The sequence below is a fragment of the Bombina bombina genome, chromosome 2, assembly GCF_027579735.1.
Source record: "Bombina bombina isolate aBomBom1 chromosome 2, aBomBom1.pri, whole genome shotgun sequence".
NCBI classification, from domain to species: domain Eukaryota; kingdom Metazoa; phylum Chordata; class Amphibia; order Anura; family Bombinatoridae; genus Bombina; species Bombina bombina.
Genome location: NC_069500.1, coordinates 490,933,016 through 490,951,638, shown reverse-complemented (window position 1 = coordinate 490,951,638; position 18,623 = coordinate 490,933,016). Strand labels below are relative to the sequence as shown.

General features: G+C 40.3%; 1 protein-coding gene across 1 annotated transcript in view; it reads left to right on the top strand.

Annotated features, from left to right (window-relative positions):
- CASTOR1 (cytosolic arginine sensor for mTORC1 subunit 1) overlaps nucleotides 1-18,623 on the top strand; it is a 328,065-nt gene that overhangs the window by 206,039 nt on the left and 103,403 nt on the right. The window contains exon 4 of the mRNA XM_053699840.1: nucleotides 11,743-11,872. Within this exon, the coding sequence (XP_053555815.1) occupies nucleotides 11,743-11,872 (130 nt within the window). The remainder of the gene's footprint in view (nucleotides 1-11,742; nucleotides 11,873-18,623) is intronic.

Here is an 18,623-nt window from a genome sequence, read left to right as displayed (position 1 = left end):
GGAACTGGCAAAACCGTCATCTCACAAAAAAAAAACATTTGAAGGTAGCGTCCTGAGCATGGGGTTTTTAGAATGGCACTGCTTAATTAATAAGTAAGTTGCAGCGCTTCTTCAATAGAAGTGATCAGTTCAATTTTAAAACATGTAACGTTTACCATCACTTTAAGCTATCCAAGGCACAAATTAATTGTATGACTTAATATAAATTAAATTCATGATAATTTGTGCAGCATTATTTTTGAATAACCTCAATATTAGCTCATTTCAGTTTAGCCGGGTGGTGTGCACATTAAAAAGGTCACTGTTAAAGAGGTTGTGGGTAGAGCTGCAGGTGTGTAGCATAAACGTGCAGAAAGTCACCTGAGGTTCAAGGCTTTCTTCAGTGCTGGAAGCAGTGTATGAACAAATAGTGTGTTTTCTGTAATTATACAGATAAGGACACTTTAGTTATTGCTGAAATGCCAGTGGCTGGGGACATTCTGTTTGTACTTGATTGTAGATAAAGGTAGAGTGTACTTGTATATCTGCTACTCCTATAGAGAATATTAAACATAAGAAATCATGTACTAGGGTGAGCTGATGCACAGTCAGAAGACCAAACCTTTTGATGCAAACTTTGTGATGCAAATACTGTAGCTGGGATTTCAAATGGGTCCTATCATAAGGTATCAACTGGGGCCCTCAGTATCCTGTACAGATGTTTTTGGAAATAATCCTGAGTTTTTATCCCTTTTTTATTATCTACCTTACAAATATTGTTGTCAAAATGTATTCATCAAAATGCTGACAGGTCTTGTCTCCTTGCTCTGTAAGTACTTGCTTAAATTGTTATGTAGGGCTCATGGAAATTAAATACAGGGTTTTCTATACAGCTTCCGATTTATAATCCTCAACTAGGGACTGTACTTTCTATAATTTTTTTTTTTTGTAAGAACATTTTTGTCAGACAGATGTAGGAAGGAACCAGGTTAAATGGACATAAACAGAACCTGGCCACCAGGAGGAGGCAAAGACACCCCAGCCAAAGGCTTAAATACCTCCCCCACTTCCCTCATATCCCAGTCATTCTTTGCCTTTCGTCACAGGAGGCAGAGAACTGTCAGAATATACGGAGTAGTTCCTTATGAAGGGTATCTACCCTTTAAAATGGGACTGGAGTTTTAAGTAGTCTTGTCAGCCTCTCAGTGAGAGCATTGACGAATGTTAGTCTGGAGATACAGGGAGAGTCTTTCTGCGAACCAATCCAGACTCGTATTAACAGCTCCTAAGCAAGCAGTGTTGACGAGTTTCACTGCCTGCTTCCATCACTCAAGTCCATGTCAGGAGTGATGCTACAAGACTGTCAAACTTGAGAGGCTGTGTTTCTGTTCCACGGCATAGATTCTGGTAAGATCGTTTCATTTATTTATACACACATGATAATGCAAGAAGACAGGGTCATAGTGTGGCTCCTTTTATCTGGATGGAATCAAGGGTTAATATCTCCTGAGGGGAGATTATTGAACAGTGGGGTTTGATCTCATAATTTTTTATTTGATTATACTGCGTTATGTGTGAGATGATTTCTGAGGCTCATAGGCTGAGGTTGGAACATACAGGTTTCTTTAGAGGCACAGCTCTACAAGCTTGGCCCACTTTTCCTTAGCGGAGGCGGTCCTAGGTTGCGCACCATGTGACCGGGTGTGGTCATAGCTTAATTTCCTACTCTGACCGTGCTGGTTATCGGAGAGAAGCGGTTTTCTCTGTGTGCCTGGGTCATAGGAGGTGGTGAGTGCCCCAGCCATTGGGGGTATAAAGGTGCCGTTTTTTTTAAATATTTATATATTGTTATATTAAGACAAAGCCTATAGCTATGTAGGACTCTGACGTTTTAGAGAGTACTCCCTCTATACCTAAGACTAATGCCTATTAATATTGTGAGGAGGCCGAGGTATATTCCACATGCCTAGAAAAAGTGATTATGTCAAAAAAGGTTAACATGTTTGATACCATTGAGCCTTCCACCTTTGAGGAGTCCCCGTCCCGTGAGGTGCGCACCCTGCTTTCATCTCCTAATACACATGCTGCAGTTTCCCATAGCACGCCTGATCCTCCATCTGGAGGAGGCCTTTTACCTCCAGACTTCACTGCGCAGTTAAAAACGGCAGTGTCTGCGGCTATTAGTGCTTCACCTTGCCCTGCTAAGCACAAGCGAAAGGTCAAATATTGCTATCCTTCTCAGGGGTCATCCTCCAGTTTATTGGCTATAGCTATAGATAGCTATAGATACTTCAGAGTGTGAACTTTCTGCGTCTGAATCGGCTTCCTCTAAGTCTCAGATTGCGGAGGAACCAGATTTTAGATTTAGGATGGAGCACTTGCACTTTCTTTTAAAGGAACTTCTAGCTACCTTAGAGGTTACAGAGGCCAAACTGCCTAACAAACCTTTAATTCCTAAACTTGATTGAGTTTACGAAGACAGGGTTGTTCCTCAGACTTTCAGTGTTCTTGTAAAGATGGCAATCATTATTAGGAATGAATGGGAGAGGATTGGTTCTTCCTTTACCCCTTCGTCTGATTTTAAGAAACTGTTTCCGGTTCCGGACTCTTTTCTGTGGTGCTCTTTGTCTCCTCCTGCTGGCCAGGAGTGATATTCCCGCTAGTAATTGTTGAGGTCGTGGACTCACCATATCTTAGGAAAGAAAAATAGATAATTTTAAGGTCTGGGAATATTTGTAATAGTTATAGTAGACTGCTTCATAATCCTTATTACAAATGTCAAATTGTACTGCTTTGACGTGTTTGTCTCAGTCCATGTAGCATTTGTTATTAATGTCTTAGAAACTCTACTTCCTTTGACCTTTTCTTCCTACCCTTCAGATGGGCATATATATATATTTAAAAATAAAAAACATCAACATTTTGTTTCTGAAGAACATAGGAATGTTAAGTATTCCTAACACACCTTTGACTTAAGCGCACAAGCAATAACTATAAAGGTTAATGTCCAACTTTTTTCTCTCAACATGTAATACCTGCTCTAACTCAGCAGCACCTATTTTTTAACTTGAGCACAGTTAGTGCTCAAGCGTGTAATTTTTTTTAGCTTCCCATTAAAACTAAGCCACTCACTGTTGGAACACTGTGGTTTATTCAGTGGGCCACTAGAGGGAGCTCGTAGACTAATGCTAATGTTTTCTTTTGACTACTAAAGATATTTTGGACAGTGGCAGTATGTCACTATCTTTAAAATACTTGGCTGCCATTGAAGACAACATTGCATTATTTTGCAGTATGCTAAAGGCAATTCCCTCCTAATTATTAAGCCATGCACACACACATTCTGTGCAGGTATATAAAAAATCTTCAATATTTGCATCATTTTAAATGGGCAGAAAATGAAAATTTTAAGGGACGGTCTAGTCCAAAATAAACTTTCACGATTCAGATAGGACATGTAATTTTAAACAACTTTCCAATTTACTTTTAGCACCAAATTTGCTTTGTTCTCTTGGTATTCTTAGTTGAAAGCTAAACCTAGGAGGTTCATATGCTAATTTCTTAAAACCTTGAAGGCGGCCTTTTATGTGAATGCATTTTGATAGTTGTTTTTTTCTCCAACATAGGTGTGTCCGGTCCACGGCGTCATCCTTACTTGTGGGATATTCTCTTCCCCAACAGGAAATGGCAAAGAGCCCAGCAAAGCTGGTCACATGATCCCTCCTAGGCTCCGCCTACCCCAGTCATTCTCTTTGCCGTTGTACAGGCAACATCTCCACGGAGATGGCTTAGAGTTTTTTAGTGTTTAACTGTAGTTTTTATTATTCAATCAAGAGTTTGTTATTTTAAAATAGTGCTGGTATGTACTATTTACTCAGAAACAGAAAAGAGATGAAGATTTCTGTTTGTATGAGGAAAATGATTTTAGCACCGTAACTAAAATCCATGGCTGTTCCACACAGGACTGTTGAGAGCAATTAACTTCAGTTGGGGGAACAGTGTGCAGTCTCTTACTGCTTGAGGTATGACACATTCTAACAAGACGATGTAATGCTGGAAGCTGTCATTTTCCCTATGGGATCCGGTAAGCCATGTTTATTAAGATAGTAAATAAGGGCTTCACAAGGGCTTATTAAGACTGTAGACTTTTTCTGGGCTAAATCGATTCATTATTAACACATATTTAGCCTTGAGGAATCATTTATTCTGGGTATTTTGATATGATTATATCGGCAGGCACTGTTTTTGACACCTTATTCTTTAGGGGCTTTCCCTAATCATAGTCAGAGCCTCATTTTCGCGCCGGTATTTTTGAGGACAGCATGGCATGCAGCTGCATGTGTGTGGAGCTCTGATACATAGAAAAGTCTTTCTGAAGGCATCATTTGGTATCGTATTCCCCTTTGGGCTTGGTTGGGTCTCAGCAAAGCAGATTCCAGGGACTGTAAAGGGGTTAAATATAAAAACGGCTCCGGTTCCGTTATTTTAAGGGTTAAAGCTTCCAAATTTGGTGTGCAATACTTTTAAGGCTTTAAGACACTGTGGTGAAATTTTGGTGAATTTTGAACAATTCCTTCATACTTTTTCGCAATTGCAGTAATAAAGTGTGTTTAGTTTAAAATTTAAAGTGACAGTAACGGTTTTATTTTAAAACGTTTTTTGTGCTTTATCAAGTTTATGCCTGTTTAACATGTCTGAACTACCAGATAGATTGTGTTCTGACTGTGGGGAAACCAAGGTTCCTTCTCATTTAACTATATGTATTTTATGTCATAAAAATTTTTAGTAAAAATGATGCCCAAGATGATTCCTCAAGTGAGGGGAGTAAGCATGGTACCGCATCATCCCCTCCTTCGTCTACACCAGTCTTGCCCATACAGGAGGCCCCTAGTACATCTAGTGCGCCAATACTCCTTACTATGCAACATTTAACGGCTGTAATGGATAATTCTATCAAAAACATTTTAGCCAATATGCCCACTTATCAGCGAAAGCGCGACTGCTCTGTTTTAGAAAATTCTGTAGAGCATGAGAACGCTGATGATATGGTTTCTGAAGGGCCCCTACACCAGTCTGAGGGGGCCAGGGAGGTTTTGTCTGAGGGAGAAATTTCAGATTCAGGAAACATTTCTCAACAAGCTGAACCTGATGTGATTACTTTTAAATTTAAGTTGGAACATCTCCGCGCTCTGCTTAAGGAGGTGTTATCCAATTTGGATGATTGTGATTATCTGGTCATTCCAGAACCACTATGTAAAATGGAAAAGTTCTTAGAGGCCCCGGGGCCCCCCGAAGCTTTTCCTATATCCAAGCGGGTGGCGTACATTGTTAGTAAAGAATGGGACAGGCCCGGTATACCTTTAGTACCTCCCCCCATATTTATAAAATTGTTTTCCTATAGTCGACCCCAGAAAGGACTGATGGCAGACAGTCCCCAAGGTCGAGGGGGCGGTTTCTACTCTACACAAGCGCGCCACTATACCCATAGAAGATAGTTGTGCTTTCCAAGATCCTATGGATAAAAAATTAGAAGGTCTGCTAAAGATGTTTGTTCAGCAAGGTTCCCTTCTACAACCAATTGCATGCATTGTCCCTGTCACTGCAGCCGCGTGTTTCTAGTTTGATGAGCTAGGAAAGGCGATTATTAGTAATTCTTCTTCTTATGAGGAGATTATGGACAGAATTCGTGCTCTTAAATTGGCTAATTCTTTCACCCTAGACGCCACCTTGCAATTGGCTAGGTTAGCGGCGAAAAAATTCTGGGTTTGCTATTGTGGCGCAGAGCGCTTTGGTTAAAATCTTGGGCAGCGGATGCGTCTTCCAAGAACAAATTGCTTGACATTCCTTTCAAGGGGAAAACACTCTTTGGCCCTGACTTGAAAGAGATTATCTCTGATATCACTGGGGGCAAGGGCCACGCCCTTCCTCAGGATAGGTCTTTTCAAGACCAAAAATAAACCTAAGTTTCGTCCCTTTCGCAGAAACGGATCAGCCCCAAGGGCTACGTCCTCTAAGCAGGAAGGTAATACTTCTCAAGCCAATCCAGCCTGGAGACCTATGCAAGGCTGGAACAAAGGAAAGCAGGCCAGGAAACCTGCCACTGCTACCAAGACAGCATGAAATGCGGGCCCCCGATCCGGGACCGGATCTGGTGGGGGGCAGACTCTCTCTCTTCGCTCAGGCTGGGGCGAGAGATGTTCTGGATCCTTGGGCGCTAGAAATAGTCTCCCAAGGTTATTCTCTGGAGTTCAAGGGGCTTCCTCCAAGGGGGAGGTTCCACAGGTCTCAGTTGTCTTCAGACCACATAAGAAGACAGGCATTCTTACATTGGGTAGAAGACCTGCTAAAAATGGGAGTGATTCATCCTGTTCCATTAGGAGAACAAGGGATGGGGTTCTACTCCAATCTGTTCATAGTTCCCAAAAAAGAGGGAACGTTCAGACCAATCTTAGATCTCAAGATCTTGAACAAGTTTCTCAAGGTTCCATCGTTCAAGATGGAAACCATTCGAACACTTCTTCCTTCCATCCAGGAAGGTCAATTCATGACCAAGGTGGATTTCAAGGATGCGTATCTACATATTCCTATCCACAAGGAACATCATCGGTTCCTAAGGTTTGCATTCCTGGACAAGCATTTCCAGTTCGTGGCGTTTTCTTTCGGATTAGCCACTGCTCCTAGGATTTTCTCATAGGTACTAGGGTCCCTTCTGGCGGTGCTAAGACCAAGGGGCATTGCTGTAGTACCTTACTTGGACGACATTCTGATTCGAGCGTCGTCCCTTCCTCAAGTAAAGGCTCACACGGACATTGTCCTGGCCTTTCTCAGATCTCACGGATGGAAAGTGAACGTGGAAAAGAGTTCTCTATCTCCGTCAACGAGGGTTCCCTTCTTGGGAACTATAATAGACTCCTTAGAAATGAGGATTTTTCTGACAGAAGCCAGAAAAACAAAACTTCTAGACTCTTGTCGGATACTTCATTCCGTTCCTCTTCCTTCCATAGCGCAGTGCATGGAAGTGATAGGTTTGATGGTAGCGGCAATGGACATAGTTCCTTTTGTGCGCATTCATCTAAGACCATTACAACTGTTCGTGCTCAGTCAGTGGAATGGGGACTATTCAGACTTGTCTCCGAAGATACAAGTAAATCAGAGGACCAGAGACTCATTCCGTTGGTGGCTGTCCCTGGACAACCTGTCACAAGGGATGACCTTCCGCAGACCAGAGTGGGTCATTGTCACGACCGACGCCAGTCTGATGGGCTGGGGCGCGGTCTGGGGATCCCTGAAAGCTCAGGGTCTTTGGTCTCGGGTAGAATCTCTTCTACCGATAAATATTCTGGAACTGAGAGCGATATTCAATGCTCTCAAAGCTTGGCCTCAGCTAGCGAGGGCCAAGTTCATACATCAACCATCAGGGGGGAACAAGGAGTTCCCTAGCGATGGAAGAAGTGACCAAAATCATTCTATGGGCGGAGTCTCACTCCTGCCACCTGTCTGCTATCCACATCCCAGGAGTGGAAAATTGGGAAGCGGATTTTCTGAGTCGTCAGACATTGCATCCGGGGGAGTGGGAACTCCATCCGGAAATCTTTGCCCAAGTCACTCAACCGTGGGGCATTCCAGACATGGATCTGATGGCCTCTCGTCAGAACTTCAGAGTTCCTTACTACGGGTACAGATCCAGGGATCCCAAGGCGGCTCTAGTGGATGCACTAGTAGCACCTTGGACCTTCAAACTAGCTTATGTGTTCCCGCCGTTTCCTCTCATCCCCAGGCTGGTAGCCAGGATCAATCAGGAGAGGGCGTCGGTGATTTTGATAGCTCCTGCGTGGCCACGCAGGACTTGGTATGCAGATCTGGTGAATATGTCATCGGCTCCACCATGGAAGCTACCTTTGAGACGAGACCTTCTTGTTCTAGGTCCGTTCGACCCACTCCAGCTGACTGCTTGGAGATTGAACGCTTGATCTTATCAAAGCGAGGGTTCTCAGATTCTGTTATTAATACTCTTGTTCAGGCCTGAAAGCCTGTAACCAGAAAAATTACCACATAATTTGGTATATCTGTTGGTGTGAATCTGCAGGATTCCCTTGGGACAAGGTTAAGATTCCTAAGAGTCTATCCTTCCTTCGAGAAGGATTGGAAAAAGGATTATCTGCAAGTTCCTTGATGGGACAGATTTCTGCCTTGTCTGTGTTACTTCACAAAAAGCTGGCAGCTGTGCCAGATGTTCTAGCCTTTGTTCAGGCTCTGGTTAGAATCAAGCCTGTTTACAAAATTTTGACTCCTCCTTGGAGTCTCAACCTAGTTCTTTCAGTTCTTCAGGGGGTTCCGTTTGAACCCTTACATTCCGTTGATATTAAGTTATTATCTTGGAAAGTTTTGTTTTTGGTTGCAATTTCTTCTGCTAGAAGAGTTTCAGAATTATCTGCTCTGCAGTGTTCTTCTCCTTATCTGGTGTTCCATGCAGATAAGGTGGTTTTGCGTACTAAACCTGGTTTTCTTCCAAAAGTTGTTTCTAACAAAAACATTAACCAGGAGATAGTTGTGCCTTCTTTGTGTCCTAATCCAGTTTCAAAGAAGGAACGTTTGTTGCACAACTTGGATGTAGTTCGTGCTCTCAAATTTTACTTAGCAGCTACTAAGGATTTCAGACAAACTTTGTCTTTGTTTGTTGTTTATTCTGGTAAACGGAGAGGTCAAAAAGCAACTTCTACCTCTCTCTCCTTCTGGATTAAAAGCATTATCCGATTGGCTTATGAGACTGCCGGACGGCAGCCTCCTGAAAGAATCACAGCTCACTCCACTAGGGCTGTGGCTTCCACATGGGCCTTCAAGAACGAGGCTTCTGTTGATCAGATATGTAAGGCAGCGACTTGGTCTTCACTGCACACTTTTTCTAAATTTTACAAATTTGATACTTTTGCTTCTTCTGAGGCTATTTTTGGGAGAAAGGTTTTGCAAGCCGTGGTGCCTTCCATTTAGGTGACCTGATTTGCTCCCTCCCTTCATCCGTGTCCTAAAGCTTTGGTATTGGTTCCCACAAGTAAGGATGACGCCGTGGACCGGACACACCTATGTTGGAGAAAACAGAATTTATGTTTACCTGATAAATTACTTTCTCCAACGGTGTGTCCGGTCCACGGCCCGCCCTGGTTTTTTTAATCAGGTCTGATAATTTATTTTCTTTAACTACAGTCACCACGGTAACATATGGTTTCTCCTATGCAAATATTCCTCCTTAACGTCGGTCGAATGACTGGGGTAGGCGGAGCCTAGGAGGGATCATGTGACCAGCTTTGCTGGGCTCTTTGCCATTTCCTGTTGGGGAAGAGAATATCCCACAAGTAAGGATGACGCCGTGGACCGGACACACCGTTGGAGAAAGTAATTTATCAGGTAAACATAAATTCTGTTTTTTACCACTAGAGTGGGTTAGTTCATGTGTGTCATATAGATAACACTGTGCTCACGTACTTGGATTTACCTAGGAATCGGCACTGATTGGCTAAAATGCAAGTCTGTCAAAAGAACTGAAATAGGGGCAGTCTGCAGAGGCTTAGATACAAGGTAATCACAGAGGTAAAAAGTATATTAATATAACTGTGTTGGTTATGCAAAACTAGGGAACGGTAATAAAGGGATTATCTATCTTTTAAAACAATAAGAATTCTGATGTAGACTGTCCCTTTAATGTTTCAGAATTCAGACTGAGCATGCAGTTTAAATGAACTTTTCAATTTGCCTCTGTTATCAAATTTGCTTTGTTCTTATATCCTTTGTTTAAGAATGAACCTAAGTAGGCTCAGGAAGCTGTACTGCACTACTGGGAGCCAGCTGCTGATTAGTGGATACACATGTATGCCTCTTGTCATTTGCTCGCCTGATGTGTTCAGCTAAATGCCAGTAGTGTATTGCTTCTCCTGAACCTACTCTTCAACAAAGAATATCAAGAGAATGAAGCAAAATAAAAAAAAACGTAAGTTGGAAAGTTATTTAAAATTATATATGCTACTTGAATCATGATTTTTGTGTGCTTATCCTTTAAGGAGCATGTACTAAGGGCTGTACGGACAAGTTTCTCAACTTGAGAATCTGTCCGCCCTTGCTTTGCATTGAACGGGCAACGGACCCTGTGCGTCCACTGCCCAGATATCTCATTAGTGATAAAACCGCCCCCTTCTCTCACGCAACCAATCCTGTAAGAAAAGAGCCGGTCAGTCACCCTGAGCGAGCGTCTTCAGGTTGATTGCAATACAACATCCATATATTCTGTATGGGAAATAGGGCTGCAGGAACCTTTATATTTTTAAATTCAGTGTGTTGGATATTTTGAGCTTGTTAATTAGGTCAGTGTGTGTCGGCTTCTTATGGTATTGTATGTGTTTGGTGCGCTGTTCTGAAGTCTATTTTTATTCAGCATGCGTTGGCTTGTTTGCGTGCCTTGTGTGTTTTAGTTCTTGTCTGCTTTGCTTCCACGTACGTGTATATAGCGCTGTCGGGTTTTTTGTGCTCTGCTCAGATATTCACATGTTGGCTTTTTTGCTTTGATTTTAAGTGCATAGACTATTTATTTTGCGCGCCACGGCCGTTTTTGCAAATTTGTCATTTTGTGCTGTGAGCTCTTGTTTTTTCCCCCTCTGCTCTATTGTACTGTTGGATTAGTACACATCACTCATTTCCTGCCGCTTTATGGAAGCATAACACTCCTTTATTTGCTATAGCTTTTTCTGGAGTGGCATTATTGAGGTGTAAGGTTATATGCTTATGTATTTAACTGCCTATTTTCCTCAAAAAAAAATGTCCTCAGTATTTTAATTTTCTATGGTTTTTAGACTAGGTCTGTATTTTTCATGATGGAAAATACTGTTCTGTCCCCACTACTTTAAATGTTAGTTCATTAGAAACTAGATTCACTCTGCACTTTACTACTGATATTAAGTGTGCTTTTTGCAAGCTTATTGATGTTATACCCAGGGATAGGCAAGGTGTCCGTACACTGGTGTCCGTGACTGGCCCTTGCAGTGTCCACCGGCCATTTTGCTGTGGGGAGTCAGAATACTGGTCCTGACTCCTCCTTAACACATGCAGCGCCACGTTTTGCAGGGTTGTGGCCACTCCCACATGATGCCGCTTAGTACCAGAAAATGACTCTGAGTGAGACAGAGAGAGGGGGAAGATTCAAGAAGCAAGCTGCCACTGTGTCCCTGGAGCTTTATATGCAAAGGTAAAGCACTTTAACCAGCACCTGAGGTTTATTATAAGTAGTATTTAAATAGAAAGAAAAGATATAGTAAGGTTGTGAATCATAATCTGATTAAATAATAAGAAAGGGAAAATATTTAGTGAGAATAAAATTATTGGCTTGTCAAGAGACTGCTAGCAATATTGGGTGATAAGTTATGGAACAAATAAAGCCTGAGTGAAATACTGGATGTGTATCTTCTGCATCTGAATAATAACACCCAGCTCTATACAAAGACACAGAAGTGACACTGGCACATGTGTATAGCCAGACAAGGGCTGGTTATAGGATCAGTGGTATCTGCATCAGTATAATAAAATTCAGCACTATAAAATAATAGTTTTAATTGTAAATGTACCTTGGTGTCCTTTACTAAAGGTCTTTACTTTAGAAAATGTCTGCCACAGCCTTGGATCGTGCCTATCCCTGGTTATACCACCCTGCTCAACTTTGCAAATCTTGCATGGATCACTTAATGCTTTCTAATCAGACTAATGTTGTTTTTGCTTCTAAAGGTATCTGTCCTTCTTCTGTTTATTTCATACAGCGGAGTTCTTCAGATTGCGCTCCAGGATTTAAAGATTTTGTATGCTCTACTATGTCTGAAATGTTGGCGACTATGCCTTCTCCAAGTAAGCATAAAAGGTCAGTTTCTTATAATCCCTCCTCTAGCTTATGTGACTTTAATAGATCTAAGTCTGTTAAACTGTATGTTTCATACCCTGGTTTGTCTGATTTGTCCTCCAAAGGATGAGGTATTTTCAGATGATCAAGGATAAACAAAAAAAAAAGAATGATTCTCTATCTTGAACGTCTTAGTTCTCTCCTAAGAAAATTTGTATGTGCCTTAGGAGTTCAGGATCCTAAGGTTTCCTGCTTAGCAATTGTATTTGTTTACTGCTAAGTCACCAGGTTTTTCTTGTTCCTGATACTTTATCTGAATTGATCTCTAAAGAGTGGTATAAGCCTGATTTCTCCTTTCATCCATCTTTAAGATTTAAGAGGATGTTTCCTTTCCCTGCTGCTAACATAGAGCTTTGGGAAACTATCCTTAAGTTGGATGGGGCTATTTCTATTTTTCCTAAGCATACTACTATTTGAGGATAGTACTATTGTTTTAAGACCCTATGAATAGGAAGTTGGTGTATTTTCATAGGAAGGTTTTTCAGCATGCAATTTTCCTTTTTAGGCCAGCTATTAATATTGCTTGTTTTGCAGCGTCTGAAATCACACCAAAGAGTAGAGGCTGCAGCAACCCAAGAAATATGAATTGGTGGCCTAAAAAGGAAAACTGCATGCTGAAATCGATTTTGTCTTTTTTTTTTTTTTTTTGTTTGTAGTTTTTATTAAGGTTCACCAAGCAGTACAGAAAATAAAAGAACATCCGTCAATGTGAAACACTGATACATAAATTCAAACACCATCATTAGCCACATTGAATGGTAATCACATCATACAGTACAGCATAACACACCTTTCGTTTGAGAATGAGGGCCACTTTTGGACCCTTCACAATCCTGCAACTAATGGAAGGCCAATGGTAAATAAATAAATCTAAAAGGTAGAACCTAGTTTTATTTTTTTTATATAAGAACATGGCCTAATAGGCCATTTATAGGTGATATACTGAACACAATATTAACAGCTATAACTAACGAGCCGGCTTATGAGAACCAAATAATGGCTGATTAAAACTTATAAAATAGTCACTGAATATAAACCTATACTACAAAAGTACAAAGAATTCTGGGCAAAGGTTTTACTTAAAAAGAGACTTAAAATATATAGTCGGCATGAACAATACATTTATATCAAAGTGCAGCTGTTAAATGAAAATATGCTAAGAACACCTGCCTGAAATTTACACAAAGAAGAATGTAATGAGTGGCAGGGTCCATTTGCTACTAGGTAAAGAACATATAGTGCTTAGGTTAGGACAGAGACTACCTAAAAAAAAAACCTAACAATTAGGTGGAAGGCAAGTTATCAACTATGAGTAATGATAGGGCCACTTTTGAGCCCTTGACTATAACTTAAAAAAACATATACATAAGATAGAAACTATTGTATAACCAACGTCCTTCATGGAACGAAATATATAGAAGGGGATCTCTTAATTTAGGAGTGCATTGTAGCAGTCTGTCTAGGACTCCAGCATATCAAACCTTATATCTTAGCTGTATTTGAGGCGCTATATAGTATTATCAATTATTCAAAAAAATATACATAAAGGGGAGGACATCCCATACTGTTAGATATACATATGACACTTCCTGATGGGTAATAATATCAAAGTCAGACACATCAGGCCTCAGAAATAACCATCATTATTTCTAACCTCCCTGTCAGACAAGGTAAATAGTATATAGTGAACAATAAAGGGAGCGTAGGTGATAGGTAGTGTCTGTGAGCCTATATAGTCCCATTAATGAGCAGATTGTAAAAGGTTAACCGTTCTTGAGTCAAGGCGCCTATGTTGGTATGAGTTACCATATATAGATATGCTAAGCCAATTACAGCTAACCAACGTGGAGTAAAATCATTCTTGTCCCAGAAATAAAATACTAATAAAGACTGCTGTTACTATATACAATCAATTGTTAGATCATTCAGAAAAATATGTACAATACTGAAATGTATCTATGACTTATATCATTAGACTGTTTTAAATACATAGCACCAAACTAAACGATTAACTGCAACAAAATCTAGTCCTTGTCTTAGTCAGGCACATATTTTATAAATTTAACATATAATAAGAGCATGTACAAGAAAAAAGAACCTAGATGCAAAAAATCATATATAATGTGTACGAACATAAGTACATATAAGCGCTCATGAGAAAACGGACCAAACCATGAACTGGAAATGAGTACTTAGTGTCGGCAATATGCTTAGATATGTGTTCATCACTTAGCCCGACAACTATGATAACAGGCCTCCTCCACTAACCAACACCGGCCCTGAAGAATCTGTAGAGTCCCAGTCTTTTCGGAAAATTAATCACAGCAAAGTGTGCTTTCTCTCTGAAAACTCTGTGCTGTATTTGCCAAAGTTGAGCCGGACCGATCAGAAGACTAAACTGTAAAATAACCTGCGAGCCGTAAGTAACTTGGCGTTCCCTGGGTCTATGGTACTGCAGTTTAGATCCATCTCTAGGTAGGTAGGTTCCGCTTGACGTTTTCGGACCCAACAAATTTTGTGGGGCAGTGGGAGACGCCAAATAATTAGGTATCCCTATTATAGGGGCAGAGGACTTTCCAGCCTTATCGCCTAACGTAGTTGCTCCACTCTCCTTGTCATTCCCTAGAGGGCCGGTTGCACCCCCCTGGGACACAGCAGAAGGCAGAGATCTCTCACATATACTTGATTGTATGCCGGCCTGGCCTCCCCTCTCAGACGGTTCAGACATACTCCATTGTATTTCCATGCCCTCCATGAGGGACAAAAGACGGTCTAATCTATAGCACATTTTGCTTTCAAAGGAGGTCATCAGTTCTTGTAGGGACACATATAAATCCCCCATATTTAATATTGTTGTTAGGCAGAGGATTTCAATATTTTCTGTTAACCCGGTTTCCCAGGGGGGGAGCTGAGCTCTTCTTAGAGGCCGCCAGAGAGTCTCAGCGGTCCAGTCTAGGAAGTCCTGTTGTGTTGTGAACATTTTTTTTTTTATATATAGTTCCAGTCAGCAAAGTGTCCCCTATATTGTAAGATATAAATTTCTGCTGGATGGCTTTTTAAACTCCAGATTACAGGCGGAATGTAACACTGGATTACAGAGCTCCTAGTTTAGCGGCCATCTTGGACCATAGCCCAGACACGCCCCCGATTTGTATTTTAAAGTCTGCTAATGCTTAAATTTGTGACGCTGTTGACATTAATATCAATGCAAGAAATATAGTTTATAAGTCTAGGCTGTGACTTTTCCTTTTCAGGGAAAGATTTTGTTTGGGACTGGTCAGGATGCCATTATTTCTTTTGTAACTGGAGTTTAGGGGTAAGATCAGGGCTTCTAACCGTTTTTGTTCTTTGCGTAATTTTAGGAACCAAAGGTTCTCCTCGTCCTCTCAGAAATAAGTCTACTCAAGATATTCCTGGAAGCCATATTCTAGTTAGAATAAATCTAACCACTTTAAGATACCTGCTCCTCTTCTAAGTCAGCATGAAAGTGAGGCCCCCTATTCAGAACTTCTGGTGGAAAGCAGATTTCGCATTTTTTAGTGGTTTAGTTTACAGTCTGTTCAAGATACATGGCTTTTGAATATAGTTTCCCAGGGATACAGATTTGGTTTACAATCTAGGTTTCCGAGGGGAAGGTCTCTTCTGTCTCATGTTCCGTAGAATCCTGTAAAGTTAAGAGTCTTTAAAATCTGTTATGGGGGTATTGGTCTCAATTAAGGTTTTTTTTATTAATTGTTCCCAAGAAGGAGGGGGACTTGCATGCCTATCCTGGATTTTAAGACTTTAAACAGGTTTCTCAGGGTTTCTTTTTTCAAGATGGAGACAATTCGGACTATTCTGCCTTTTGTTCTTCAAGAGCAGTTTATTCTACATAAGAATTGAAGTATGTTTATCTTCATATCCCTTTTCTCAGGGATCATGTCAGATTGCATTCATGGACAAGCACTTTCTATTTGTTGCTTTTCCATTTGGTCTGACTTCTGCTCCTAGAATTTTTTTATTCAAAAATTCTGGGAACGTTCTTGTTTGTAATAAGAGCTTAGGGTATTTTGTTGTTGGATGATATCTTGGAACAGGCTGCATCTTTACATTTATCATCCTTTCTACTCTTTTTGTTTCCTCAAGAGCATGGTTGGAGAATTAATTTTCCAAAGAGTTCTCTTTCTCTTCACACCAGAATTATATTTCTAGGTGTTACTTATGAGAATATCCTTGATAGGCCATAGGAGTTACTCTCAACTTGTTTTAATTTTCAGTTCTTTTTTTTCTTCCTAGTTTTTTGCATAGAGGTATTAGGTCTGATTATAGCAGCATTGGATGCTATTCCATTTGCTCAGTGTTATAAGTCCTTTTCAGCTCAGTGAGGCAGGGATCATACTATATATGGTACCTATATATGTTCTGGAACTCCATGCAATCTTCAGGGCTCTTCAGAGCTGCCCTCTGTTTAAGAATTTCCAACCAGGCAATGTCACAGTGGTGGTTTTCTTCTATCATCAAGAGGAAACTCACAATTCCCTGGTGATGAGGGAGGTGTCCTGCATTTTGTACTGGGCAGCGATTTATCTCTGTTTAATTTCTTCAGTTCATATTCCAGGAGTGTGCAATTTAGAAGCTGACTTCCCATTCGCTAGTCTCTTCATGCAGGGGAGTGGTCTCTTCATCTGGAAGTTTTGTATCAGATTGTAGATTGATGGGGTTTTCCAGAAATTAATCTGATGGCTAATCTGATGGTACTATCAGTACAAGGAGATCAACTGGCACCAGTATCTAGTAAGTGAAGGAAATAATGTACTGAGTAAAAATTCAGTCCGGTGCTACCCCCTATAGGTAAACTTGCAAGAACAATTAAAGAAAGACCAACAGTAGTATCTAAAGATAGGGGTTAATATTTGCACTCTTTCCTACATATGTAACAATTATGAAATAAATATAATTAAAAAGTCAACTTTATTCAATAGTAACGTTAAAATAAGAGAAAAACTTGTCTGAAAGCTACACCTATTACAGCCAATTATAGACTAAAATATCAAGTAATATACCCCCCCATGTTTCCTGGCCGATATCATCTGCTGTCGGCATCAGGTGCCAGGGGTATATACATGTGAAAATAAAGTAAAATAGTGCAAAGGAAATGCACTTAAGCACAAACGCGTTTCGGCCTGGTATATGGCCTTTATCAATGTGAATTTTTGGACAAACCGAACCCCGGGTGCTACCCCTTTTATATACCATATGTATGGTTGATCACACACCAATCCTACGGCTGGATTCTCTTCACACCCTCCACTCAACCAATCAACAAGCATCCCATTTTGGACTTAAGCGTGCTCACATGCTATCCATTGATTGGGTATCAGCTTAATGTGGCACGTAGTAAGGGGAAGTACCTACCAAAACTGTCAGGCTAAATGTAAATTGTGCCGATTACCTAGACTACATTAGCATTGGTAGTCTGTGAAATATGTGACTTCGGCTCAATCTAGTACTGATCTATATGACAGGGTGCCATTCACACTTTCCTGATAATACGACTATTGTGTTTCCTAATCGTTCGTAAAGACATACAAATGGCCTGCTTCTGCGTAACTATGTTTATTAATTATTACAGACTGCGCAGTTTCTGCTATGTTAGTCACCACTGTTTACCATAAGATATCTTTTAACGCTATATGCTAGATCGTATTAAGTCACATGCAAACGATCAATACTTCAGAAACTGACTGGTAATTTATGGATTAGATCCAGTGATAACTCTTTATGGTATTGGGCAGCACAAATGAATGGGTACTGTAGTAATGTGAATGTCAGCAATATATTACAAGCTGACTATGGTTTACCTTTATGGATGAGTGAGTAGCTAGTATTTATTCCAGCACTTTGTATTCAATCACCCTTAACAAAAGATCGTCATTATTCTGGTGATGTTTAGACAAGTGTCTATTAGAGACCCCATAAAACCATGATATATATTTAGGAATATAATTAAATTGTTGTCAGGAATACACTCTCTTTACCAAAGTGATTGTGGTATAAGACAAATTCGATGTAATCTTCAAATATACAGATAATCAGGGATGACAATATTCCTTGCCATCCACACGAGTATAACTAAAATATTCATTCAAAATATATATATATCCATGTCTCTCAGGACTCCATTAATCTATAATAATGACGTATAGAAACCAAATACATATACCCTAAGACACATCCTGTTATTGTGATCATACAGTTAGGTACTCTACTTAAAAGGAGTGATCTTAAAGATAGGCCCAGTAATTATTTGCCTCATTCATTCCATGTGGCATTATTGTGTTAAGTTTGAAAATCCAATTGGTTTCTTTCTTAAGTAAGATTCGTTCACAACTACCTCTCCTGATTCGAGATTTCACTTTTTCCAAGCCCCAACACTTGACGGTTGTTGGTTTACCTTCATGATATTTAAAGAAATGCCTTGCCACACTGGTTATCTGTTTACCTTTAGATCTTTCCGTGCATTGTGGATGTTACAGTGCAAAACTATACCGGGTGTATAGTAATAGAGTGTGCCACTATAAATACAATCTTGTGTGAAACACGGTAACAAACTCTATACCAAATGGATTCCAAAAGGATACATAAAGCAAATAAATGTGATACAATGTATAGGTATATGACGTGATAAGGTGTGATACCCAAAATAGCATGGAAATAAAAAAAATAAATAAAA